Here is a 26,190-nt window from a genome sequence, read left to right on the forward strand (position 1 = left end):
TGGAAAAGCAGGTGCTTGATTGTTATTTGTGGAACAAATCAAGAAAAGGAAGGTTCCATGTATTAAAATGTATAGGCAGATACTGTTTATTTTGTTATATTCTTTCCATAGCACGATTCCACATCTATTTATTATCACTTTTATTATTATTATTATAATTATTTTTTTTACAAAGGTACAAGGAATTTCAGGAACAGCATTAAAACAATCAAACTGTTCAGGCACAGTTTCATATGAAAAGCATAGATCAATTTCTGACTTCCTGCGTCCCTCTATGATACTCAAGTTTTGTTCCAGGAAGAACAATTACTGTAGCGCTAAGGTGGAGATGCCCTAAAGCTCATCTCCCAGTGCTGTCTTCATTCTCGGGAAGTTCCTGAGTCAGCAGTTGGGGGCTCCCAGGGCCTGGAGTAGAAAGACGAGTGCACATTCCTCCGTTGCCCTGAGCGCAAGGGACTGGCCCTGCAAGTTCTGGGCAAGTCCCACTTCATCAGTCAAGAACATAAACAAAAAAGTAATTTTTAAAAAATGGCTTAAAAAAATATCTGATAAAAATTACCTATCCCGCTCCCTTGCTGTGAAATAATTTAAATAATTTACTCTAGATGTAAAAAAAGAAAAGAAAAGAAACCTTTGTTCATGCTGCCTTTGCATTGTTTCGAAGTGTGAGGTCTGGGCCCCTTTGGGGTGGAGAGAGTTCAGGAAGCTCCCCAGACTCAGCCCCACCTCCACCACTTTGTATCCAGTGCCTATCGGCATGAACATTTCCTTATTCTCTAAGGCTAACCTTCCCTCCTGAACATGGGGTAATCATGCCTGCCTGACCCGAGTTAGAGTAAGATGTGTCCGTGAGTGGAGGTTGAAGGGCTTTGTAAACTGTGAAGTGCTGGACCCAAATGATGCAGGAGAGATGACCCCCATCCAGAATTCTGCTTTCCTGACAATACCTAGGATTTGGTCTTTGGCAAGCTTGGCGGGCCCCAGCGGCTGAGTAAATGGTGGACAAGACAAGCAACTGGGGTGTCTGGTATGTGCAGCAGACAGGGGAACTCAGCCATGGCTAAGGGAGGGCGCAATCAGAGCCCCCATCCTGTGGGAACAGGGTCGGGGGCAGAGACCTGGTGGAGGGCTCAGAACAATGCTTCCTGATTTTAGCCTTAGAGGACTTAGAGGACAGAGGTGGAGTCCCAGCACCTGCCTGGTGCTCCTTGTCCTCATCTTTAGTGTAGACAGCTACAGATGGATTAGCCCGAGGGGTCTCCACCCCATGTATTGCAGAATCACATGGGAACTTATAAAAACCTACACAAGGCCAGGCCCTACTCTGCTGATTCAGCTTCGATCTGTCCGGGGTTGGGCCTGGCCATCCATATTTCCTGAATGCTCCCGAAGGGATTCTTATGGACAGCCTGGGCTGAAGCCTACCAGGCCAGGTTGCCTCCTGCAGTCCCCATCCTAGCTCCAGCAGCATTACCCTGTGCAAGGGGCAAACATCCTTGGTCTGGAGGCACATTTGTCTCTAGCTGAGCCGCTGTATTGACCACTAAGAAAGAGAGAACCTCGGAGAAGGGCTCAGAACACAGATTCACAAAGGAGGGACAGAAAAAGCACAGGTTGGAAGGGAACTTTAGGGCCATGTGGTCTCGCTTCCTTGCCTCGTACAATCCTCCTCCTCCACAAGCCCTCACGGCCGGGCGGCCAGGGGGCTCTGCGGGCAGACTGTCAGCACTGGGCTCCCTACGTCCCGGCAGCCTCTTCTGTTACCTTGGACGGACACCTGCCTACGTCATCCTGGCAGAGGCAGGCTCTGTGACCTGAGGGCTTTGGTGGCTGTCAGGGTCTGAGCAATGCCCCGAGGCCCGCGTCCCACATCAGGGAGTGTCTAGCCACCTGGGCTGATTCTGGCTAAAGAGAGGATGGTGTTGTTCTCCTCTCTGTATTCTAGAATTGGGCTGGACCTTGACTTCTTTCCCTGAAGTTAACCGCCCTCTGCACCTTTGCCAATGTCTTATGAGTTCCCACAGCAAAACGAGCTCAGCACCTTACAGGTAATTTTCCTTAGGCCAAGGCCAACATTTCTTGTCTCCGGTGGTAGATCCCAGGGCCTCCTTGTTCAGATGGAGAAACTGAGACCGGAGAGGGAATGACTTGAGGCCACTTCAAATCAGGGGTTCCTGCTCTGTGGGCTGAGAACTGCATCAGAGCAGAAACAGCAGACAGACAGACAGACAGACAGGCAGGCCCAGGAGAGCAGAGGCTCAGCCCAGCCACGAACTCTCTGGGGACCTGCATCACTGCCTCTCTCTGGGCTTTAGCTTCCCCACCTGTAAGATGAGAAAGCTGGGCCAATCACTGGCTTTCAAACGTCTAATTCTTTTTGAGTTGCAGAATTGTGTATTCCATCAAAGTCCACATGTATAAAACAGAAAGGAGAGCTGTCCCGTTGGGAGGAGGGTGAGGGGTACAGCCTCCTGCTTAGCCTGGCCCATTCTATAGACCGCAGTTTGAAAATCACAGGCAGGTTTACCTCCTAGGTCCCTGTAGCTCTAATTTCCTACCAAGTTAGAGCTTATCACGTACCCTTACAAACAGAATCAAACAGAAGGCAAGATGTCATCTAAAAAGAGTCAATTCAGACACCGTTGTTTCGGGAAGGCAAATAGAAAACGGCACCATGTTCCACTGGAAACGTGCGGCGACCGAGTTTCATTTTCTGGTAAAAAATATAGAAATAGCGGTTGTTCACGGGGGACTTGTGGTTTGGTTCTGGACCTCCCCATGGAGCCAAGTGGTGTCCCTGAGGTCGAGGAGGGCAGAGACCTCTGCTCAGGACCATTCTGAGCTCATCCGCAAGTTTTTGATCTCCAGTTCCAACTGCTTGGCCTGGACCTCGCGCTGGGTCAACAGCTCCCGGAGTCTTCGGATCTCCTCCTGTTGCCGATAGAACATCTGCAGCAGCTGGGAGAGCACAGAACAGAGGGAAAGGTAATGTACATGCCCTGGGACTTGAGGGGGCAGGACCCCAGCAGAAAGGATAAAACATTGTCCCTTTTGGACTCAGAAAGGTGGAGGTGATTAAATTAACGTGGCTGAGGCCTAAGGGGACAGCCATTGCATTGATCTTTTACAAAAACCTTGTTTCCTTCACCTAGTAAATGAAATTAAAAGACTTGACGTTTCAGACTTGTGTTTGTGTGTGTGTGTTTCTTTTTTTTTTCCTCCTTAGATTCCCCCATGGGATGGAGGAAAGGATGTTTGGCCCTGGTGTCTGGAGACTGAAGTTTTCACCACCACTAAACTGTGTGACTTCAGGCAAGTTACTTACCCTCTCTGAGCTTTAACTTCCTCCTCTGGAGAATGGGGGTCAGAAAACTAACGTCAGCATTATCACAGCTGCTGCCGCTGTACAGAAAGGTACCAGGTGTTGGGTGCTCCCCCTAAGTAAGGATCTTCGTTATCTGCTCACAACGGCCCTGTGAGGGTCGTGGTGTTACTGCCCCCACTTTACCGCTATGGAAACTGAAGCTAAGAGAGACTCGGCCCCTGGGGCCAGCGTCCTACAGGTCATGCTCAGGAGAGCTACGATGAGCATCCCTCCCTGAGATGGCAGCCCTTGAGTTTTTAGCCACTACCCACTGACTCCCAGGCTGCTGAGAGAATGCACACAGATGATACATCAGTGCCCACCGTGGGGCCTGGCACTTAACTAATGTTGGCTCTGAAAGCACAAATACAGTGTCAGAACTGGAGAGATGCTAATACCCTCCACGTCAAACCCTTTTCATTTTACAGATGGCTCTCCACCCTCTCCACCCACCACCAGGGCATACAGACGGTGTTCACTGCCTGTTTGTTGAATGAATTAAAGTGAATTACCAGTAAGTAGCTAGCCAGGCCACACAGCTGGTTATTTTTCTCACCCATCATTTCTCTGCCCCCTTCTCCACACCCACCCCAGTGCAGGCACCCCCACCCTCATTCCCACCTCGTTCTCTGTCTTTGGTGGGGGGCATTCAAAGATGTCAAAGCCATTTGTGAGCCATGTTTTCTTCTCCTCCAGCCTGTGTTCTGCCGTCCACCTCGGCTTCTTCTCCTCGAGCAGAGATAAGGGCCTCCGGCCATCTTCTGCAACCAGCATTTCAGTCTGGTCCAAGAGGTGAGGCGAGACGGGGGCCAGGGAGTTGGAGAGAGGTCGTTCTGGGTGCAGAGGCCGAGGGTTCAGCAGCTCGGAGCCGGGCCTAAGGGACACCAGGACAGGCCCTGGGAGGGAAGCAAAGGCTGTGTGAGGACTGAGTGCCCATAAGCAAATGGGCATGGGGGCACTGGCACAAGCAGGCACGCGCAGACACACAGACATGCGGAAGGTGTGGGAGCTCTGGCCACATGCAGACAGACGCAAACCCACGGACCAGGGCAATCAGAGGGCGAATCAGGGTCCCGCGCATGTGACCATGTAAGGAAGCCTGGCTTGTCGGAGCAGCACAGTGCATGCCCTGGAGCTGTCCGGCTCGCTCCACGAGCTCCCCAGGGAAGCGCTGCCCTTGCTTTGTAGGGACAGTCCCACCACACCGCCCTGCCACCCATCAGTCCACGAATTCCCCCCAGCACACGGGGTAGCAGGGGAAGCAGGCTCACAGAGAAGGGTGAGGAAACGGAGGCCCAGGGAGGAGCGAGACTGTCTACGGGTTATACAAAAGTGGGGCTTGGCGGGTAGAAGGAGAGGGAGATCCCAACCACAGAGGCCGCAGCTGGAGTGGGGGTGGGGAGCACCCACAGCCTTCCCTGGGCTGGCCTTCACGTTGACAGGACAGGCAGGGTGAGTCAGGGCAGGCGGAGGGCACCCCAGGGCCTGGGTGGGGGCTGCTGCCTCTGGAATGATTGTGGAGGGGCAGGTGGGAGGATGGGCAAAGGGTCCAGCCGAGACTATCCAGTCACTGCACAGCCCAGAGCTTAGTAGTTTTCCATGGAGCAAAATCCCTTGACTTGGAGGGAAAGTTCTGAGCCACTCGGGGCAAGTCCCTGCCTTCCTGGACCCTATCCGACCGTCCCAGAGGCTGGGGACTGATGGTGAAGGACCAGTCCTCGGGGTTTCAGGAGAATACAAATACGGTCCAAACCCCTCTCAGCCATCTGTTCACATCCCGCATTCGCCCACCTGAGGCCTCTTCTGGGCTTTCCTCACCTTTATCTATCCCACTGAGCCACTCCCTGGCCGTTAGAGAGGGCTGGGCCCCTGCTGTGGGCGGGTAGATGTCCTCTTGGTAGGATTCCGACTGCAGGAGAAGTCAGGACAGTGAGAAGTGGGGTGGTGGGAGGCTGGCACAGGGGGCCCTTAGAGAGCTGGGGTCCAGGTCCTCCCCAACCTTGTGAGTTGAGAAAGCCAAGGCCAGAGAGCAAAGGGTCATGCCCAAGGTCATCACACAGCAACTCCAGAGCAGAGGTGAGGCAAGAGTCAGGACTCCTAGCTCCCAGGATGCCTCATGGAAAGGCCTGCCCCGTGAGGAAGTGGCCACCAGCCTCCCTGTTCCCGCCTCGGGCATGGCTCCAGGCTCCGGGGTTAGTCTGCTTGGGAAGGGTTCCCGCCTCCCTGCAGACCCCCCCACCGCTCTTACCCGCCGAGGGACAATCATGGATATCGGCTCGATGAGGCTTTTGGTTGTGATCAGCTTGTAGAAGCGGAAGATCTCACAGGTGGACACGTCGAGACCTCTCTTTGGCATGAAACCTATGGGCAGATGGTCAATTAGGGCCAAGAGGTTCCAGCTGGGCTGGGGCCACAGGGGCCAGTGTAAGTGGCAAAGCCAGGCTGCACACCTGGATGTGAACAGACACCACCTCGTCCCCCGATTCTTCCCGTCAACAAACAGTTCATGCAGGCACACCTCCGCTGGGCCAGGCCCTGTGCGGGGGGGGGGGGGGGGGGGGGGGGGCGGGGAGGGGAGGGAATGGGGCTGAAAACCTCAGACCCTGGCCCCACCTTCAAGAATTTACATGATTTTAGCTCGACTTCTGCAGGAAGTGTGCTCAGCTCCAGGCCCTGCCTCGCCATCCCCACAGCTCCTGCCCCAGATGCCCTTAACAGAGTGTGCCGGCTTTCTTTTGCTTACTGTTAGCGTGGTACACCTTTCTCCATCCCTTTACTCGTAATCTAGCTGTGTCTTTATGTTCAAGTGCGTTTCTTGTAGGCAACATGTAGTTGTGTCTTGTTTTGTTCTTTTATCCCCAAAGACACTAAAAAAGCAGGGGCTCTCTTAGGTCAGCCTCTCCCATCTCCGTGCTACTGTTTAACTGCTTCACCGGGGCCTAGAACACCTTCGTTCTCTCCCATGCTGTGCTCTGCCTCTTCTCTCCGTTCCTCAGATGTTGCCTCGTTCAGGAAGCCGCCCAGAGAACCTCCTGCACACCTAACCAGAGCTCCCACGAGCCAGACTGTTCACCCACCATCTCCCCTCCCGAATGTGGGCCCCTCCAGGGCGGGGCCGGAACCTGACTCATCCCTGTCCCCCCAGGTCCCAAGTGGCCTCGGTGCCCCACACTTACCGATCCCCTTCTGTGGGTGGTAGGAGCGGTACTCCGTCAGGTAGTTCAGGTGAGGCTTGTCGGCGCTCACCTCATAGTAACGGATGTTCCCGTCTCCCTGGGGAGGAGGGTGTGTTCAGAGCCGGTCCCCAGCACCTCATCTGCCCCCACTGCCATGCAGCAGAAACCTGGCGTTCATAGTACGTAAAGAGTTGGCAAAGCCATCTCACACAGGGAACGCCAGGGAACTGTCACCAAGGCAGTAGGAGGGGCCTCATTTTAACACTCTGTCCCCCCAACCATGACCCAAAGCCCACCGGAGTGTCTCCAAGGCAGAAGCTCTGGGGGCACAGGCTGGAACCCCATCCCCGTCTAAGAGCTGCACACAAGGGCCAGAGTGGGGTGTCCTGAGACCAGCCAGTGGGTCTCACCTCTAGGAGCATTTCTGTCATATCGACTGGGCAGGGCAGGGTGGGGGCTGCTGCTGCTGGCACGGATGGTACAGTCAGGGTGGGTAGGGCCAGGGTTGCCAGAGACAGATGATAGTCCTACCCAATGAAGACCTGCTCTGCCCCCAATTTGAAGGTGCCCCTGGTGAGACACACCCACTGGTCCCTCCTCATCTGGACCCAGAGGTGGGGGAGGGGGAAACCAATGCAGCGTGTTCAGCTGAAGCCCTGGGCCCAGGTGCTCTCGGGAGCCAGGAAGGTGGGAGAAAGGGGCTGGGCTCCCCACAGCAGGAGAGTGGTCAGCAACTCTTGCCTGTCCCTGCCTTTGCCTTGCACCCCAAGGGCCCCGGGCTGCTGTCTGGCCACCAGTAGGGCTAGGCTTAGGGTAGTTCTGCTTCCTGCCTCAGGATTCCATGAGGCCACCTTCCTCCCGTGCCAGACTGACCTTCCCCACCACGTAGAGCATGTTGGTGTCCGAGTCATAGAAGGGAAACAGCACGCCGGAGGAGCCATCCAGGTCCTCCTCTGTGAGAGGCACGGAGAGGTTGTCCTGCAAGGAAAGGGGACCAGGACGCCTGCAGGTCACTCCTGGGGTCCTTGGTGGTGCTCTCTGAGCTAAGAATTCCTGCCAAGGGGCTCTGGATGTGTGTGTGTGTGTGTGTATGTGTGTGTGTAAGGGAGAGAGAGAGAGAGGGAGAGAGAGGCCGAGAGACTTGTGAGTATGTGAGTGTGTGAAAGACTGAGTGTGTGTATGTGTGAGAGAGACTGAGTGTGTGTATGTGAGTGTGTGAGAGAGACTGAGTGTGTGTATGTGAGTGTGTGAGAGAGACTGACTGTGTGTATGTGAGTGTGTGAGAGAGACTGAGTGTGTGTATGTGAGTGTGTGAGAGAGACTGAGTGTGTGTATGTGAGTGTGTGAGAGAGACTGAGTGTGTGTATGTGAGTGTGTGAGAGAGACTGACTGTGTGTATGTGAGTGTGAGACAGAGACTGAGTGTGTGTATGTGAGTGTGAGACTGTGTGTATGTGAGTGTGTGAGAGAGACTGACTGTGTGTATGTGAGTGTGTGAGAGACTGAGTGTATGTATGTGAGTGTGTGAGAGAGACTGAGTGTGTGAGAGAGAGACAGAGTGTATGTGTGTGTGAGAGAGACTGAGTGTGTGTATGTGAGTGTGTGAGAGAGACTGAGTGCATGTATGTGAGTGTGAGACAGAGACTGAGTGTGTGTATGTGAGTGTGAGACTGTGTGTATGTGAGTGTGTGAGAGAGACTGAGTGTGTGTAAGTGAGTGTGTGAGAGAGACTGAGTGTGTGTATGTGAGTGTGTGAGAGACTGAGTGTGTGTATGTGAGTGTGTGAGAGAGACTGAGTGTGTGAGAGAGAGACTGAGTATATGTGAGTGTGTGAGAGAGACTGAGTGTGTGTATGTGAGTGTGTGAGAGAGACTGAGTGTGTGTATGTGAGTGTGTGAGAGAGACTGAGTGCATGTATGTGAGTGTGAGACAGAGACTGAGTGTGTGTATGTGAGTGTGAGACTGTGTGTATGTGAGTGTGTGAGAGACTGAGTGTGTGTAAGTGAGTGTGTGAGAGAGACTGAGTGTGTGTATGTGAGTGTGTGAGAGACTGAGTGTGTGTATGTGAGTGTGTGAGAGAGACTGAGTGTGTGTATGTGAGTGTGTGAGACTGAGTGTGTGTGAGTGTGTGAGAGAGACTGAGTGTGTGTGAGTGTGTGAGAGAGACTGAGTGTGTGTATGTGAGTGTGTGAGAGAGACTGAGTGGTGAGAGAGAGACTGAGTGTATGTGTGTGTGAGAGAGACTGAGTGTGTGTATGTGAGTGTGTGAGAGAGACTGAGTGTGTGAGAGACTGAGTGTATGTGTGTGTGAGAGAGACTGAGTGTGTGTATGTGAGTGTGTGAGAGAGACTGAGTGCATGTATGTGAGTGTGAGACAGAGACTGAGTGTGTGTATGTGAGTGTGAGACTGTGTGTATGTGAGTGTGTGAGAGACTGAGTGTGTGTAAGTGAGTGTGTGAGAGAGACTGAGTGTATGTGAGTGTGTGAGAGAGACTGAGTGTGTGTATGTGAGTGTGTGAGAGAGACTGAGTGTGTGTATGTGAGTGTGTGAGACTGAGTGTGTGTAAGTGAGTGTGTGAGAGAGACTGAGTGTGTGTATGTGAGTGTGTGAGAGAGACTGAGTGGTGAGAGAGAGACTGAGTGTATGTGTGTGTGAGAGAGACTGAGTGTGTGTATGTGAGTGTGTGAGAGAGACTGAGTGCATGTATGTGAGTGTGAGACAGAGACTGAGTGTGTGTATGTGAGTGTGTGAGAGAGACTGACTGTGTGTATGTGAGTGTGTGAGAGAGACTGAGTGTGTGTATGTGAGTGTGTGAGAGAGACTGAGTGTGTGTATGTGAGTGTGTGAGAGAGACTGAGTGTGTGTATGTGAGTGTGTGAGAGAGACTGACTGTGTGTATGTGAGTGTGAGACAGAGACTGAGTGTGTGTATGTGAGTGTGAGACTGTGTGTATGTGAGTGTGTGAGAGAGACTGACTGTGTGTGAGTGTGTGAGAGACTGAGTGTATGTATGTGAGTGTGTGAGAGAGACTGAGTATGTGTATGAGTGTGTGAGAGAGACTGAGTGTGTGAGAGAGAGACTGAGTGTATGTGTGTGTGAGAGAGACTGAGTGTGTGTATGTGAGTGTGAGACAGAGACTGAGTGTGTGTATGTGAGTGTGAGACTGTGTGTATGTGAGTGTGTGAGAGAGACTGAGTGTGTGTAAGTGAGTGTGAGAGACTGAGTGTGTGTATGTGAGTGTGTGAGAGACTGAGTGTGTGTATGTGAGTGTGTGAGAGAGACTGAGTGTGTGAGAGAGAGACTGAGTGTATGTGTGTGTGAGAGAGACTGAGTGTGTGTATGTGAGTGTGTGAGAGAGACTGAGTGTGTGTATGTGAGTGTGTGAGAGAGACTGAGTGCATGTATGTGAGTGTGAGACAGAGACTGAGTGTGTGTATGTGAGTGTGAGACTGTGTGTATGTGAGTGTGTGAGAGACTGAGTGTGTGTAAGTGAGTGTGTGAGAGAGACTGAGTGTGTGTATGTGAGTGTGTGAGAGACTGAGTGTGTGTATGTGAGTGTGTGAGAGAGACTGAGTGTGTGTATGTGAGTGTGTGAGACTGAGTGTGTGTGAGTGTGTGAGAGAGACTGAGTGTGTGTGAGTGTGTGAGAGAGACTGAGTGTGTGTATGTGAGTGTGTGAGAGAGACTGAGTGGTGAGAGAGAGACTGAGTGTATGTGTGTGTGAGAGAGACTGAGTGTGTGTATGTGAGTGTGTGAGAGAGACTGAGTGTGTGAGAGACTGAGTGTATGTGTGTGTGAGAGAGACTGAGTGTGTGTATGTGAGTGTGTGAGAGAGACTGAGTGCATGTATGTGAGTGTGAGACAGAGACTGAGTGTGTGTATGTGAGTGTGAGACTGTGTGTATGTGAGTGTGTGAGAGACTGAGTGTGTGTAAGTGAGTGTGTGAGAGAGACTGAGTGTATGTGAGTGTGTGAGAGAGACTGAGTGTGTGTATGTGAGTGTGTGAGAGACTGAGTGTGTGTATGTGAGTGTGTGAGAGAGACTGAGTGTGTGAGAGAGAGACTGAGTGTATGTGTGTGTGAGAGAGACTGAGTGTGTGTATGTGAGTGTGTGAGAGAGACTGAGTGTGTGTATGTGAGTGTGTGAGAGAGACTGAGTGCATGTATGTGAGTGTGAGACAGAGACTGAGTGTGTGTATGTGAGTGTGAGACTGTGTGTATGTGAGTGTGTGAGAGACTGAGTGTGTGTAAGTGAGTGTGTGAGAGAGACTGAGTGTGTGTATGTGAGTGTGTGAGAGACTGAGTGTGTGTATGTGAGTGTGTGAGAGAGACTGAGTGTGTGTATGTGAGTGTGTGAGACTGAGTGTGTGTGAGTGTGTGAGAGAGACTGAGTGTGTGTGAGTGTGTGAGAGAGACTGAGTGTGTGTATGTGAGTGTGTGAGAGAGACTGAGTGTGTGTATGTGAGTGTGTGAGAGAGACTGAGTGCATGTATGTGAGTGTGAGACAGAGACTGAGTGTGTGTATGTGAGTGTGAGACTGTGTGTATGTGAGTGTGTGAGAGAGACTGAGTGTGTGTAAGTGAGTGTGAGAGACTGAGTGTGTGTATGTGAGTGTGTGAGAGACTGAGTGTGTGTATGTGAGTGTGTGAGAGAGACTGAGTGTGTGAGAGAGAGACTGAGTGTATGTGTGTGTGAGAGAGACTGAGTGTGTGTATGTGAGTGTGTGAGAGAGACTGAGTGTGTGTATGTGAGTGTGTGAGAGAGACTGAGTGCATGTATGTGAGTGTGAGACAGAGACTGAGTGTGTGTATGTGAGTGTGAGACTGTGTGTATGTGAGTGTGTGAGAGACTGAGTGTGTGTAAGTGAGTGTGTGAGAGAGACTGAGTGTGTGTATGTGAGTGTGTGAGAGACTGAGTGTGTGTATGTGAGTGTGTGAGAGAGACTGAGTGTGTGTATGTGAGTGTGTGAGACTGAGTGTGTGTGAGTGTGTGAGAGAGACTGAGTGTGTGTGAGTGTGTGAGAGAGACTGAGTGTGTGTATGTGAGTGTGTGAGAGAGACTGAGTGGTGAGAGAGAGACTGAGTGTATGTGTGTGTGAGAGAGACTGAGTGTGTGTATGTGAGTGTGTGAGAGAGACTGAGTGTGTGAGAGACTGAGTGTATGTGTGTGTGAGAGAGACTGAGTGTGTGTATGTGAGTGTGTGAGAGAGACTGAGTGCATGTATGTGAGTGTGAGACAGAGACTGAGTGTGTGTATGTGAGTGTGAGACTGTGTGTATGTGAGTGTGTGAGAGACTGAGTGTGTGTAAGTGAGTGTGTGAGAGAGACTGAGTGTATGTGAGTGTGTGAGAGAGACTGAGTGTGTGTATGTGAGTGTGTGAGAGAGACTGAGTGTGTGTATGTGAGTGTGTGAGACTGAGTGTGTGTAAGTGAGTGTGTGAGAGAGACTGAGTGTGTGTATGTGAGTGTGTGAGAGAGACTGAGTGGTGAGAGAGAGACTGAGTGTATGTGTGTGTGAGAGAGACTGAGTGTGTGTATGTGAGTGTGTGAGAGAGACTGAGTGCATGTATGTGAGTGTGAGACAGAGACTGAGTGTGTGTATGTGAGTGAGTGAGACTGAGTGTGTGTATGTGAGTGTGTGAGAGAGACTGAGTGTGTGTATGTGAGTGTGTGAGAGACTGAGTGTGTGTATGTGAGTGTGTGAGAGACTGAGTGTGTGAGAGAGAGACTGAGTGTATGTGTGTGTGAGAGAGACTGTGTGTATGTGAGTGTGAGACAGAGACTGTGTATGTGAGTGTGTGAGAGGGACTGAGTGTGTGTATGTGAGTGTGTGAGACTGAGTGTGTGAAAGAGTGTGTGAGAGAGACTGAGTGTGTGTATGTGAATGTGAGAGAGAGACTGAGTGCATGTATGTGAGTGTGAGACAGAGACTGAGTGTGTGTATGTGAGTGTGTGAGAGACTGAGTGTGTGAGAGAGACTGAGTGTGAGAGAGACTGAGTGTGTGTATGTGAGTGTGTGAGAGAGACTGAGTGTGTGTATGTGAGTGTGTGAGAGGGACTGAGTGTGTTTATGTGAGTGTGTGAGGGACTGTGTGTGTATGTGAGTGTGTGAGACTGAGTGTGTGTATGTGAGTGTGAGAGACTGTGTGTATGTGAGTGTGTGAGAGGGACTGAGTGTGTGTATGTGAGTGTGTGAGAGGGACTGTGTGTGTATGTGAGTGTGTGAGAGACTGAGTGTGAGAGAGAGAGACTGAGTGTGTGTGAGAGGGACTGAGTGTGTATGTGAGTGTGTGAGAGACTGAGTGTGTGAGAGAGACTGAGTGTGTGTGAGAGAGACTGAGTGTGTGTATATGAGTGTGAGAGAGAGACTGAGTGTGTGTATGTGAGTGTGTGAGAGGGACTGAGTGTGTGTATGTGAGTGCATGTGTGTGTGAGAGAGTGCACCACCTTGTATTTTGCAGCATTTTGCCCTTAATGAATGACTTCTCACACACCTGATCTCACTCTAGCCTTTCGCCACCTGTTTTGTTATTTATTCTCACTAGAGGCCCAGTGTAGGAAATTCGTGCACGGGGGTGGGGTGGGGGGTGGGTATGTGTCCCTCAGCCCTGCCTGCACCCTCTCCAATCTGGGACCCCTCGAGGGATGTCCAACTGCCTGTTTAGGCTTGATCCCTGTAGTCGGACATCCCTCTCACAATCCAGGACTGCTGGCTCCCAACTGCTCACCTGTCTGCCTGCCTGATCACCTCCTAACCACTCCCCTGCCAGCCTGATTGATGCCTAACTGCTCCCCTGCCAGCCCAATTGCCCCTAACTGCCCTCCCCTTCAGGCCTGGTCACCCCCAACTGCCCTCCCCTGCAGGCCCAGTTACTCCCAACTGCTCTCCCCTGCAGGCCCGGTTACCCCTAACTGCCCTCCCCTGCCAGCCTGATCACCCACAACTGCCCTCCCCTGCTGGCCATCTTGTGTTGGAGTGACGGTCAATTTGCATATTACCCTTTTATTAGATAGAATGAAGAAGGAGATTCAGAGAGAAGGAAGTGATCTGTCTGGTCTTTGAAACTCCGGCTAAGTGCTCCTTGAATCAACACTGCTTGACCTGGGTGTGTTCAAAGCCGGTTCCCAGCACCTCATCTGGACCCCCCTTCCCCCCCCTCCCCTGCTCCCCGGCTGCACCCCTGCCCCAAACATGCAGCTCTTCCTGCCCACTTGCCTCAGTCCTTCATCCCAAGCTCTGCTCCAGCTGTTCCTTCTGCCCAGAGGCCCTCTCCTCCCTTCCACTCAGTCCTGGTCCAGATGTGGCCACGTGTCCATCCCTATTCTCCGTCCTGACCAGTCTCCCCCTTTGAACTACAGGATGCACAAGGTCTGGGCTTGTGCCATCAGGCTGTTGGCATCTTCCTGTTATTCATTAATACATTCAATCAATGAGTGAGTGAGTGAATGAATGAATGAATGAAGCCAGAACTCAGCTAAGGAGCGATGATGGGGGGTGTTGGTGGCGTTGTGTGGGAGACTCACCTGGTCCCACAGGGCAATCTGCCGGTTGTTCCACCGGGATGTGCCTGTGGACAGCAGCTTCTTCAGGTTCCCCAGGAACAGCACTTTGTTGGCCCGGTGCCCCTTGTAGCTGGCTTCCTGGGGGGACATGTGCAGTCAGGGACGCCCTTGTCTTTGCTTATGCTGCTGCTCCACCTGGAATGCCTTCCTTCCTCACCCCAGCTCTGCCTGGAGAATCCTTCCAGGGCTATTTTTCTGAGCTGCAAGAGGCAAATTTTTGCCCAGTTCCATGCTCTTGTTGAAAGATTATTGAGCACCCACTATATGCAAAGCATGGGGCTGGGCTATCTCATTTAATGCTCTGAGGGGAAAGACTAACAGCCCATTCTTGCAGATGAGGAAACAGAGGCTTGGCCACCTAAAAGTGCTTGCCTAAGGTCATGTCTCATAGTGGATCAGCAGTGGTACCCTGAGGTCTCCAACCCATGTCATGCCCCTTGACAGAGCTGAGGCACACTGACAAGTTTTGGCGTGAGACCAGGTTTAATACTAGCTTTCGATGTGGGCATGTCGCTTAGCCTCTCTTCAGCCTCAGTTTTCTCATCTGAAAAATGGGGATGACACGTGGGAAGGCTTGGGCAGAACTTACATTACTGTAATGAACAGCATTACTGTCCTGTTCTCAGAAGCCTCCACCATCTCCACTCCACTCCTTGCTCCTCTGACCCCAAACCAGACTCCAGCCTAGCACTGACCTGGAGGACGGTCCCTGCTCGGGGGTCGAGAACCCGAATCTTGCGGTCTTTACAGGTGGTGGCCAGCAGGCTGCCGTTGGTGTTGAAGGACATAGAGAGGATCACGTCTTGGTGACAGTCAATTGTCTTCACGGGGCTCATGATTACAGACTCCTTTGTATCCAGGTTCCAGACCATCACCTGCACGGCAAAGAGCCGGCTCTGAGCACAGTGGCCTCCCCGCCCCTGGCCCCCACAGTCACACGCCGGCCGGGCTGTAGTGAAACATGGTATCCCCCGGAGGGAAGCCACAGATGGCAGTCTGGCCAAGAGGCCTCAGGTGGGAGGATGGATCTGCCGGCTTGAAGCTGCCACGTGGTGGGAGGGGAGAGCCGGGAGTCAGGCTGTCTTGGCCGTGAAAAAAAAATACCATCTGCCTCTGCCTGGGAGCAATGAAACATCCACGCTAGGAGGACCTGGGGGACCAGCTAGCCCAGGGGGTTTCAAAGAGCAGTTTCCACCTCGCACAGACAAACAGGACTGCCATGTGTGGTGGCACAGGCTGTGCACTGCACAGCTCCAGGGCAATCCATTCCCATAGCCTGTGATGTGAACAGTGCCCCCTGGCATTGTGTACAGAAGAACCCGCACAACCCCAAGCAGTCGCCCTGCAGACACACCCTACCTAGACAGATAAAGAGCACTTCTGGTCTGAAGGGGGAGAAGCCCTCCCCACCGCTCCGTTTTACCCAGCACAGAGGCCCCTCAGCTGCCTCAGTAAAGCCCTATAGAGCTGTGAAGGGAAGAGTTTAAAAGCCACAGCTATGGTCACACCAACTCCATCTGTGTGCAGATTGAGAAACTGAGGCTGGAGAAGACAAGGACTTTCCCGGGTCACACTGCAAGTCAGAGGTGAGTCGGAATAGAATATCAGTTGCCCTCACCATGGATTTTCCCCACTCCAAGGGCCCAGGCCACCCCCTCCAGGCAGACTACGGGGTTGAATAGTGTCCTCCCCAAGCTTCCGTCCACCTGGAACCTCAGAATGTGGCCTTATTTGGAGTAGGCCTTTGCTTATGTAATTAGTTATAATGAGGGCATACTGAATTTGAGTGGGCCCTAAATCCAATGGCTGGTGTCCTTTTTTATTATTCTTATTGATTTCAGAGAGGAACGGAGAGGGAGAGAGAGATAGAAACATCAATGACGAAAGAGAATCATTGATCGGCTGCTTCCTGCACACCCCCTACTGGGAGCCAAGCCCAAAACCCAGGCATGTGCCCTGACCAGGAATTGGACCATGACCTCCTGGTTCATAGGTCGACGTTCAACCACTGAGCCACACCAGCTGGGCTGACTGGTGTCCTTATAAAGAAGAGAAAATACACAGACACACAGAAAAGGAGGCCATGTGACAGCGGCGGCAGGTTGAAGTGATGCGGCCACCAGCCAAGGTGTGCCGGGAGCCACTGGGAGCTGGAAGGCTCACAGAAGGATTCTTCCTCAGAGCCCGGGAGGAAGCCCGGCCTCCCCACGCCTGGAGTGAGGATGGCTAGTCTCTGGAATTGTGCGAGAGTACATTTCCGTTGTCTTCGGCCACTCGGCGTGGTCATTTGTTCGGGCAGCCCCAGGGAGCTGCACACAGACCCACCTTGTAGTCATAGCCCGCGCTGAAGAGGATGTTGGCCGCCGTGGGGTGCCATTCCACCAGGCCCACTCTGCGGGAGTGGCCCACCAGCTCCTTCCTGTAGGCTGTGAAGTTCCTTGACAGCAGCTGCTTGGGGATGGCCCAGATCTTGATCTGCCGGGGATACATGGCCCAGGGGAGCGTTAGCCAGGGTCGCCTTGGCACCCCACCCCCGAAGAGCTGGCAGTGGCCAGCAGAAGGGATGCGCGTTCGCTCTGTATCCACCTCTCACTCAGTGGAGCGGCAGCTGGGGCAGCTCAGAGGGACGGGCTTTGCCAAGGTCCTCCCGCCCAAGCAGGGCTGGCGTTGACCAGAGATGACTCCAGGCCTCCCAATCTGCCCCCCGGTAATCTCTGCCATCCTAATGACCTGAGGTCGTGGGTGGGTAGATGGGCCACAGGCCTGACTCTCAGTCTGGGTGTCTGAGTAAATTTGCCTTCCAGCACAGAACATCCCCCAAAGTACAGTGGTCTCCTCCTGCCCCTTGTCTCAAAGGCCCAGGGTGGAGCCTTGAATGGCCAGAGGAAGGGTTTGTGCTGAATCTTCAAGGCACTGGGGAGCCAGCCAACACAATCTCTGGAGCAGGACAGGGCAGGCCCTTCTGAAGGGGCCCCTTTTATGTTCCTCAGCATCCCCTCTGGAAACTTAGAATTTTCTACCTGCTTGTCCTGATGAACTGGTGTGTTTCCTGTGATCAGACAGTGAGGGTTCTGCAGTACATTCTACTTCCCTTTTTGCCTTGGCTGCCAGGCAGCTCTGAGCTAAACCTAGGGCTCAGTAGCTACAACCCTCCATTGCCAACGTTTCTAGTATTATTTCCTCACTTCCTCCATCGGTGGCTGCTGCACTTTAGAGAACTGGCATCGTGCAGTGGGAACAGAAATAAGTCCTCAGTTTGAGGTCTGGCTCTGCCTCTCCAAACTGTGTGATGTAGGGCAAATAGCTGTACCTCTCAGATCCTCGGCTTCTATACATCAGAAAACTGTCCTACCTTGTGAGGTTGCTGTGAAGGGAAGACTGAGTGAAATGATATGTGTAATGAGGAACACAGTGGGCTCACAATAAATGGTAACTATGAAATTTATCCTTATTTGAATCACCTGATCAGATTTGTATCTTTTGTTTTAAGCTATACCCACCACGTTTTAGAATTGGCCTAGAATAAAAATTATAAATAAATAACACTGAACATTGTGGGTACAGGGATTAGGTCCCTGGTACAGAATAGGAGCTCAAAAAAGTTGGTGGGACTGAAGCTTTGGGGTGGTTTTGGTGTCCATATTCATATATGGTTCCCACTCTAATCCTTTTAAAATTTGCTTCACTACTTTTTGAAAGTGGCACAGTATTTTCTGGCCACAATAAAATTGCTCCTCGTGGCATTTTAGAGTTCCCCCAGAAGAGGGACTTTCCCAATGGAATTCATGAATCTCACTGGATCTTCACTAGGACGCTGGAGCTATTATGCCCATTTTAGAGGTGGAGAAACTGAGGCCCATGGAGAGAAGGGGTCATGCCCCAAGGTCAAAATCTAAATGACTCCCCTCCCCACACAGTAACCTCACCTCATGAAGGATGAAGGAGTCAGGAGCACCAGAGCTGAGTTCCATCTCCCTCTGCCCCAATCTCACTCCTTTTGGTCAGGGAAGAGCCTTATGTGCCGATACTCACCGTAGCATCTTCAGAAGCAGAGGCGATTTCAAAGTCGTCAAAAGGGTTCCACTTGATGTCTAAGACGTTCCCTCTGTGCCCGCAGACCTTTGGGTAGTGGGGGTCCAACTTTCCTGTCTGCAAAACAAGGCCCGGGAGGAGTGAGGGGAAAGGGGGCTAATTCCACTTTAGCATCTGCCGGTCATTCAGTCAGTCAGCAATCACTGAGTAGGCGGGGAAACGTAAGGGGCAGAACGGGGTGTGACTCTCGGACTCACCACTCTTCCCGGTGTGACCCTTGGGGAGTCACATCCCTGCTCTGAGCCTCAGTGTCTTCCTCAGTGAAATGACACAGGTATTTCACAGGGTTGGTGTGAGGGTCATAGGAGACCAGTGTGGAAAGGGTCTAGCACAGGTTATGAATTCAGGCCTAGCACACAGGGGGTGTTCGATAAAAGGACATTTCCTTTCACACACTGCTGGTGGGGAGGCAAAACTGGTGCAGCCACCTTGGAGAACAGTGTGGCAGATCCTCAGAAGGGTAAACTTAGCTGCCATATGACCCTACAATTTCACTTGCAGGTATATCCCCAAGAGAAATGAAAATGTAGCTCTACAAAAAACTTGTACATCAATGTTCACAGCAACATTATTCAAAATTGCCCAAAGGCGGAAACAACCCAAATGTCCATCAACAGATGAATGGGTATACAAAGGGTAGTGTATTCATACAATGGGTTATTATTCAGTCAGTCAAAGTGAAGTACTGATGCATGCTACAACACGGATGAACCTTGGAAACACGCTAAGTGAATCAGTCAGACAGCAAAAGCCACTTAGATGATACAGCAGATGTGGTTTCATTGCTTGAGCATATTATCACATCCCCTGGTACCTGGCATTCAAAACCCTGACTAACTGCATATGAAAAATTCAGAACAGGTAAAGCCACAGAGACTGAAGCAGGTGAGTGGCTTCGGGGAGGGGCAATGGGGAGTGACCGCTAATGGGTCCTGGGTCTCTTTTTGGGGTGATGAAGCTACCTGGAAATGAGAGAGTGGTGATGGTTGCACAACCATGGAGAATACTAAAACCCACTGACGCCTACACTTTAAAATGGTGAGTTTTATGGTCTGTGAATTATAGTTCAATTAAAAAGGAAGGACCTCTCCTTCCCCTCTCCCCTTTCCTGCTGAGAATTCCTGAGCAGGTGCGGGGGGACACACAGGTCCCAGAGCGCATGCCATGTAGCCCTGAAGCTGAAATTTCCAACCACTATTCAAGGACACACTGGGGTACTTCCTAGGCCCCGGGGAACCACGTGGGTTCAGGCCCAGAAACAGGAGTTGGCAGCGACCAGCACGCTCATTTTACACCCCACACTGCACGGTCCTGGCAGCACACGGAGCAGGACCAGGCCTCTGCCGGCCCATGCAGCATGCCCACAGGCACCATCGGCCTGGGTCCCGGAGCCCACCCACCAGAATGCCCCCCTGACTGCTCTCGTATCTGAGTGACAGAGACAGCTGAGCGGAAAACGGGCCCACATCCCTTCATTCAGCAAATCTTTAGGAGGAACCTAAGAGACAGCACTCTGAGGTGCTGGGTGAGCTCAAGACGTAGTATTTGACCTCGCAGAGTCAACAGTCTCAGGATTTTAAAAAAAGGAACTTTCAAGACAGGGTGAACCCAGGGAATACCCACCTCGTCTCCTCCCCGCACCTCCCCAACTCTGCAGGGGGCACTGCGCTTTTGTGGGACATCCTGCGACTGCCCACTCGAGGCTGAGCGAAGACACCGTGGTGGTCTCTGACATTGCTTAATAAGACTGCGCGAGGGCAGCTGCCATGAGAACAGACACAGGGCTGCCCCTCCACGCCGGGCAAACTGGGAGACAGACAAGTGAGCCCCTGGTTTGTGGGGGCTTTATGCATGCATCATAGTAGGTCTGCAAACAGAGGCGGCGGTCTTGGGCTCTCCTTCAGAAATACACTGCCCAACTCAGCTCTCACCCCTCAAGAAGGGTACCAGACACCTCACCTGGAGTGGATCCTTTACTGGAGGGGGAACTCTATCAAAGATGTTACTTGACAAATTGGAAAATGGACAGTAGATTAAAGTACTGTTGCAATGCGAACTTGATAACGTACTGTGGTTATGTTACAGAATATCCCCAAATACACTCAAGTATTTAGGGGTAAAGGGCAAAGATGTACGTAATGTACCCTCAAAGAATTCAGAAAAAATATCCCCTCACATACACATTCAGAGAGAGAGAGAGAGAGTGAAAGAATCTGGACAGGTGTTGATAGTGATGTGTGAAGAGGCGGCCTAAAGTTCCATTTCTTTCTGATGGTCCTGCCTTCTCCACGGCTGAAAAACAGGGTCCCTGGACAGGGAAGAGAGAGAGGGCATGCTCCCCGCCCCCTGCAGCAGGGGCAGCACCTGGCGCCAGGGCCCTGCAGCGAGAACCCTGCACCCACGGGCCCTGGCTCAGGTCTGCACGGGACGGTGGTCCAGCCGTGGACCCCTCGCCCAGGCTCTAGGCCTGCACGCTGTCATCAGGTGAGCTTTCAAGAACTGAAATCTGATCGTGTCTGCTCAAATTTTACCTTTTCCCCATCTATAAAATGAGTGAATAATCATCTCCCTGGCAGAATTGCGATGGGGGTAAAGTGAGTTACTGTGTGAGGAAAGCCGACTGGCGATGTCCCAATGGATTTAAGTGCTCAAATAAGAGCAGCTATTATTATGTGTATATGTATGGGTGTGTACGCACGTCCATGTGTATATCAAAACTGAGAAAAAACAACTGGACAAAAATACACCAAAATGTTGTTAATGGTTATCTCTAGGTGGTGGGATAAATGAATGGTTTAAAAAATATATATTTTATTGATTTTTTACAAAGAGAAAGGGGGAGGGATAGAAAGTTAGAAACATCGGTCAGCTGCCTCCTGCACACCCCCCCCCCCCCTGGGGATGTGACCGCAACCAAGGTACATGCCTTTGACTGGAATTGAACTTGGGACCCTCAGTCCACAGGCTGACGCTCTATCCATTGAGCCAAACCGGTTAGGGCTAAATGAATGGTTTTTTATCATCTTCTATGTCTTTAAAAATTTTTTCCTCCAAACTTCCTATAAAAACTGTAAATTTTATAATAAAAAGGTATTTAAGATAAAATTCCAGACTTTCTGAAAAGGTGGGTCCTTCCAGGATTAGCCAAAAATGTTGTAAAACTGCAGGACTTGAAGGGCTCTGAGAGACCAGGAGTGTAAAAAGCCAGCACAGCTCCCTCCCTGCGGGTGGCAGGCATCACCAGGGGGTCACCCACTCACTCCGTGACCCCCGCTGGAGGAGGGACTTGCCAGGTCCTGGGCAGGGTCAAGCCCAGGGCGGTGAGCTGTGAGGTCCTTCCCGTGCTGAGGTAGCTCAGCCCTTTCTGAGTCAGTGTCCTGCCCGCTTCCTGCACACAGCCTTTCCCTTCTCTTGCGTCTTTTCCTGGGTCAAAGGGCATGAGCAGTGCTGGGTCTTGGGCCATGGCACACCCAGTTGCTCTCAGGGCCTTTATCTCTACACTGGCCCAGGGCCATGCCCCAATTTCTGCCCCGAGGGTGCCTCGGAAGAGCTGAGTGTAGGCCGGCCTTGGCTGACAGGAGGCAAAGTGCCCAGAGCCCCATTCAGACCCACAGCTCCCAGGTCAGCCCAGGAGGTGCTTCAGGGCCAGGCACCCGCTCCTGCGACGAGGCAGCTCCCAGAGCTGATGTGGGCTCCTCCAGGCCTCTCAGAGCAGAGGCCCAGCCCACGCTCGGCCCTCCCCTGAGGCGGCAGGCTGCTCGGTGCCTGAAAGGGTTTTGTGCTGAGGACCCACTTTAGCAGGCATTAACCAGACTGATGGGCTATTGACTGAGCTGCTAATAGCCCTGGCAGGGCAGGACATTTATAATCAGGAGGCCACTTCCGCCCTCTGTCCCTCAGGCCGGCAGTCAGCCAGGGCCAGGCCTATGATTTATGGGGGACACAAGCTCTAAATCAGGGGAGATATGCCTGCTCGCCTCGCAGACCTCGGAGAACCTGGCTCGGCTTGGAGTTGCCATCTCCAAGTCTCCACGGGCTGCTCTGGGCAGAGTGGACAGGACTGTAGGACCCTGGAGGGCAGAGCCAGGCGGGCGGGGGGCGTTCTGGGGGCAGACCTCCCTCAGCTGCCCGGATGGCAGAGCTGTGAGGCCACGGTCCTGAGCCCTCTCACTATAACGTCACAGTCATGGCTTCCAGTGACCCTCCCAACAGCCCAGAGTGAACGTGGGAGGCAGGGGTGGCGGGGGCAGGCGGAGGCGGCTTGCACAGTGTACCTGCGAGGTCAGGTGGGCAGGTGGCTCCTGAGACTGAATGCTGCTATAGCACTCACTACTGCGTGACCTTGGACAAGTGACCTCGGCTCTCTGTGCCTCAGTTTCCTCACTTACAAAATGGCAACAGTAGTAGGATCTCACAGGGTGGGTATGAGGATTAAATGAGTTAATACACAAAAATGCTAAAGACAGTGCCTGGCACAGGTAAATTCTCGGTGAACCTGTCAGTGGAAGTTCATCGTAGTTAGTCACGATTATCCAGTTTTATTGTTGCTCCGAAAGTTTCGGGGGCCCAGGGAGGCACTCAGCGTGAGGCCAAACTTCCGCAGAGGGACTCCCGTCACCTCCTGCCCAAACGATGGGCATTTGCTCCAGGGCTGCCTCGCTGAATAAATCGATGCCTTGATCGTATTCCCACGGACAGCTCAAGCACATTCTCACTCTACAAGGGACAGGTTTGCAGATATTTTTCTTGAGGAACCATTACTTAGAGTCATTTATGTGCCAGGCCCTGTGCTGGGTGCTCTGCTCCTATTATTTGATTCACTTCCCAACCACCCCAGGAAGTAGTACAAGAGTCCCCATTGATAATGCAGAAGCTGGGCATCGAGGGTTGGCAACGTGTGCTGGGGCCACAGAGCCAGTCCATGGCCAAGCCACGAGAACCGGGAATGCTTCCTCCCACTGCCTGGTCTGCCTCTTGCTATCCTCACACCACTGTTACCATCAGCATCAGGCAGACCTTTCACTGAGGACCTACTATGTGCCAGGCCCCACACTGTGTGCACATGGGGCAGAAGATGAGTCCCTGCCCCCCAGGAGCTGCCAGTCTGGGGAGGGCAGGAGGTAGTATACCCAGGGCTTGGAGAGAGAGGCAGAGGAAAGGCCCTGGGGATCAATCAGAGAAGGCTTCCTGGAGAAGGAGGAGACCTTTGAGTTGGGGCTTAAAGAGAGGGAGACTTTGACCAGGCCAGGGAGGAGGACAGGAATTTTAGGTAAAAAAGGCAGAGCTGTAGGTAGGTTTTAAGTGGGAAGGATCCTGAAGCAGGCAGCAGGGAAGGCAGACTGAAAAATGGGATGGGAGGGAGGCCAGACAGGAGGAGTCAGGCTGTGAGCATGGAGACAGTCACCCTGCACAGGGCTCAAGGCTGGACTCTATAAAGAGACGGACATGTGGGCAGATGAGTTACATTCTGATTAGAGGGGGTGAGACTTGGGGCCAGGGGCTGCCCAGAAGAGAGAGTTGAGCAGAGGGAAGGATGACAGGAGTATTCTCTAATCCTGGGAACACACTTGCTGCTAAAATGCAAATCCTGTTTCTATAAGGATCAGGGCATCATTCACCAGCCCTCCCCGATGAGGACGCATGAGCATGAAGATGGTTTACGGCAGAAACCCACACCCAGGGTTGGAGGCAGTGAACCACAGAGGTTCTCTGGTAACCCTCCTTGGCCACCCCCAGAGATGGGGGGCTCACTTTCTACCCAGGCGTTTGGTTCCACTTTCAGACCATATTTACTGTGCGAAAACACTTCTTACTTCCAGCCTGGTGTGGCCTCCGTGGGCCCCTCCCACTCCCCTCACTTCCTGCTTCTGGTCCTGCTCTGTCCTTTGGGACCCCATAGACACCCTTTCCACCCCCTCCCAGGCCAGCCCCTGGGAAATTTGAAGGCAGAGGACCCATTCCTCGAGTGAGTTCTTTTCCAGGCTAAACCGATCCAAAGAACTGCACTTCTAGACAGGGGAGGTGAGTGTGGAGGGAACAGGAGGTGCTACAGAAGGCTCTGAGATTCAAACTGTCAGCTGGGCCAGCGATGGGAGCTCGGCGAGGAAGGCAGGACTTATCTGCAGGCAGTGGGGAGTCATGGGAGGCCTCTGAGCAGGGGAGTGACCTGGTTAGACACAGGCTTGAGGAGGTCTGTCTGGCCCCTAAGAGCGCAGCAAAGGTGCCCCTTCCCCCAGGCACGTGCAGGCCCTGGTGTCCATTCGACCCCACAGGCCCATGGCTCCCCTCTGGCCTGGTCTACTCCCAGTGCCCACGGCCTGCCCTTGCCTTCCTTCCTGCCCATCCTCCACAGCTCACAGCAAAGTCCACCCTGCTACCTTCCAGAGGTGGATCTGCTGCAAGCGGGCCCCAGGGTCAGGAGCCCAACCAGGCACGTCCCCAGACCTTTCCGCCCCAGACCTTTCTGCCCGTGCCCTGTTCCCTGAGCACAGCCCTCTGTTGCCAAGGCTGCAAGCACCTCCCTCCAAGGGGGTCACCCTGGGTCACAGCATGCAAAAGGAAGGGCCCTGACGGCAGAGGCACTCCCTCTGGGACACCTGACACCGCCTGGGGCGGCCTAGCCCTTTTGAGCAGAACTTCCGGGACACCTTCCAAGGCAGGCACTCCATTAAATAAGTAGCTAACTTGTCCCTCCCTCCCTCCCTCCCTTCGCACAGCACTCTTTACCCACACGTCTCTGCCGGGATGGGACGTAATCCCTGGTAACCAACACAGAGCCTATGTCTGGGCCATTCGGGTCCTCACTCTTACTGCTCTGGGTCCTCGGGGAATTCATCTCCCTGAGCCTCAGCCTCTCATCTGTACAATGGGGCAATTTCCCCCTAAAAAATGGACCAATGGCACCCACGTCAGAACTGTCCTATCTGCCCAGAGTCAGTGCTGCCTGATGGGACCAGAACCTGTGTCCTTCCCCTCCCTCGGCCTCTCATTCCTGCTCCCTCACCCTGGATGTGGTGACGTAAGAAACTAGCAACCAAATGTGCTGAGGGGCCGTTCTGGACCCTGATTCAGACACAATGAGGCCCTCATGAGGCATCAGAGGCATTTCACATGAAGTGGAGATCGGGGGACCCAGGAGGCAGTGTCCGTGCTGTGATCCTGGCATTGTGGTCGAGACAGAAAATGCACTTACTTTTTAGACTTGGATACTGAAAAGTTTGTGGGGATAAAATGACAACATGGCCAAGGTTTGCTTTAGAATACTTCAGTGGGGGGGAAAAAGGGATGGATGAAGCAAGAGGAGCAGTCTTGAAAATTCTAGAATCTGGGTGTCGAGGAATTTGTTATATTGTTTTCTATCTACTTTTGTGTTTGAAAATTTTTCATAATGATAAAAAAAGAACTAGGTGAGCCCTGACCAGTTTGGCTCAGAGGATAGAGCGTCGGCCTGCGGACTGAAGGGTCCCAGGTTCGTGTACCTTGGTTGTGGACACATCCCCAGTGGGAGGTGTGCAGGAGGCGGCTGATCGATGTTTCTCTCTCATTGATGTTTCTAATTCTCTATCCCTCTCTCTTCCTCTCTGTAAAGAATCAATAAAATATATTAAAAAAAAAAAAAGAACTAGGTGACTGTCTAGTACTGAAATGTAGTTGGCAAATCAGCAGCAGCGGCACCACCTGGGAGAAGAGTCGCCAGAATTAGCAAATAAAAATTACGGGATGCCCAGGGGTATTTGAATTTCACATAAACAACACATGTACCTTCTAGTCTGAGTATGCTCCGTCTGATATTTCACTCATACGGAGAAATGCTCTGTGCAAAGAGCTTGGCAGTTCCTTATAAAAGGACACATGTTTGACGACCTAGTCGTTGCCCTCCTGGGCATGTGTCCCACAGACCTGGAGACGGACCTACGTTCCCACAGAAACTTGTAGCAGCTTTATTCATAACAGCCCCAAACTGGAAACCATCCAGATGACCTTCAACGGGTAAATGG

At 52.3% G+C, this 26,190-nt stretch overlaps 1 protein-coding gene across 1 annotated transcript in view; it reads right to left on the reverse strand.

Annotated features, from left to right (window-relative positions):
* Positions 1–64: 64 nt before the first annotated feature.
* The window catches only part of CORO2A (coronin 2A), a 54,427-nt gene continuing 28,301 nt past the window's right edge, over positions 65–26,190 (reverse strand). Inside the window, exons 3-12 of the mRNA XM_080669458.1 lie at positions 18,134–18,250; positions 16,427–16,576; positions 14,797–14,976; positions 14,063–14,179; positions 7,414–7,518; positions 6,541–6,637; positions 5,613–5,725; positions 5,183–5,273; positions 3,986–4,260; positions 65–2,958 (exon numbers count right to left, since the gene is read on the reverse strand). Coding sequence (XP_080525584.1) covers positions 2,827–2,958; positions 3,986–4,260; positions 5,183–5,273; positions 5,613–5,725; positions 6,541–6,637; positions 7,414–7,518; positions 14,063–14,179; positions 14,797–14,976; positions 16,427–16,576; positions 18,134–18,250 — 1,377 coding nt within the window. The 3' untranslated portion in view covers positions 65–2,826. The remainder of the gene's footprint in view (positions 2,959–3,985; positions 4,261–5,182; positions 5,274–5,612; positions 5,726–6,540; positions 6,638–7,413; positions 7,519–14,062; positions 14,180–14,796; positions 14,977–16,426; positions 16,577–18,133; positions 18,251–26,190) is intronic.

This window comes from Plecotus auritus, assembly GCF_963455305.1.
Source record: "Plecotus auritus genome assembly, chromosome: 5".
Lineage (NCBI taxonomy): Eukaryota > Metazoa > Chordata > Mammalia > Chiroptera > Vespertilionidae > Plecotus > Plecotus auritus.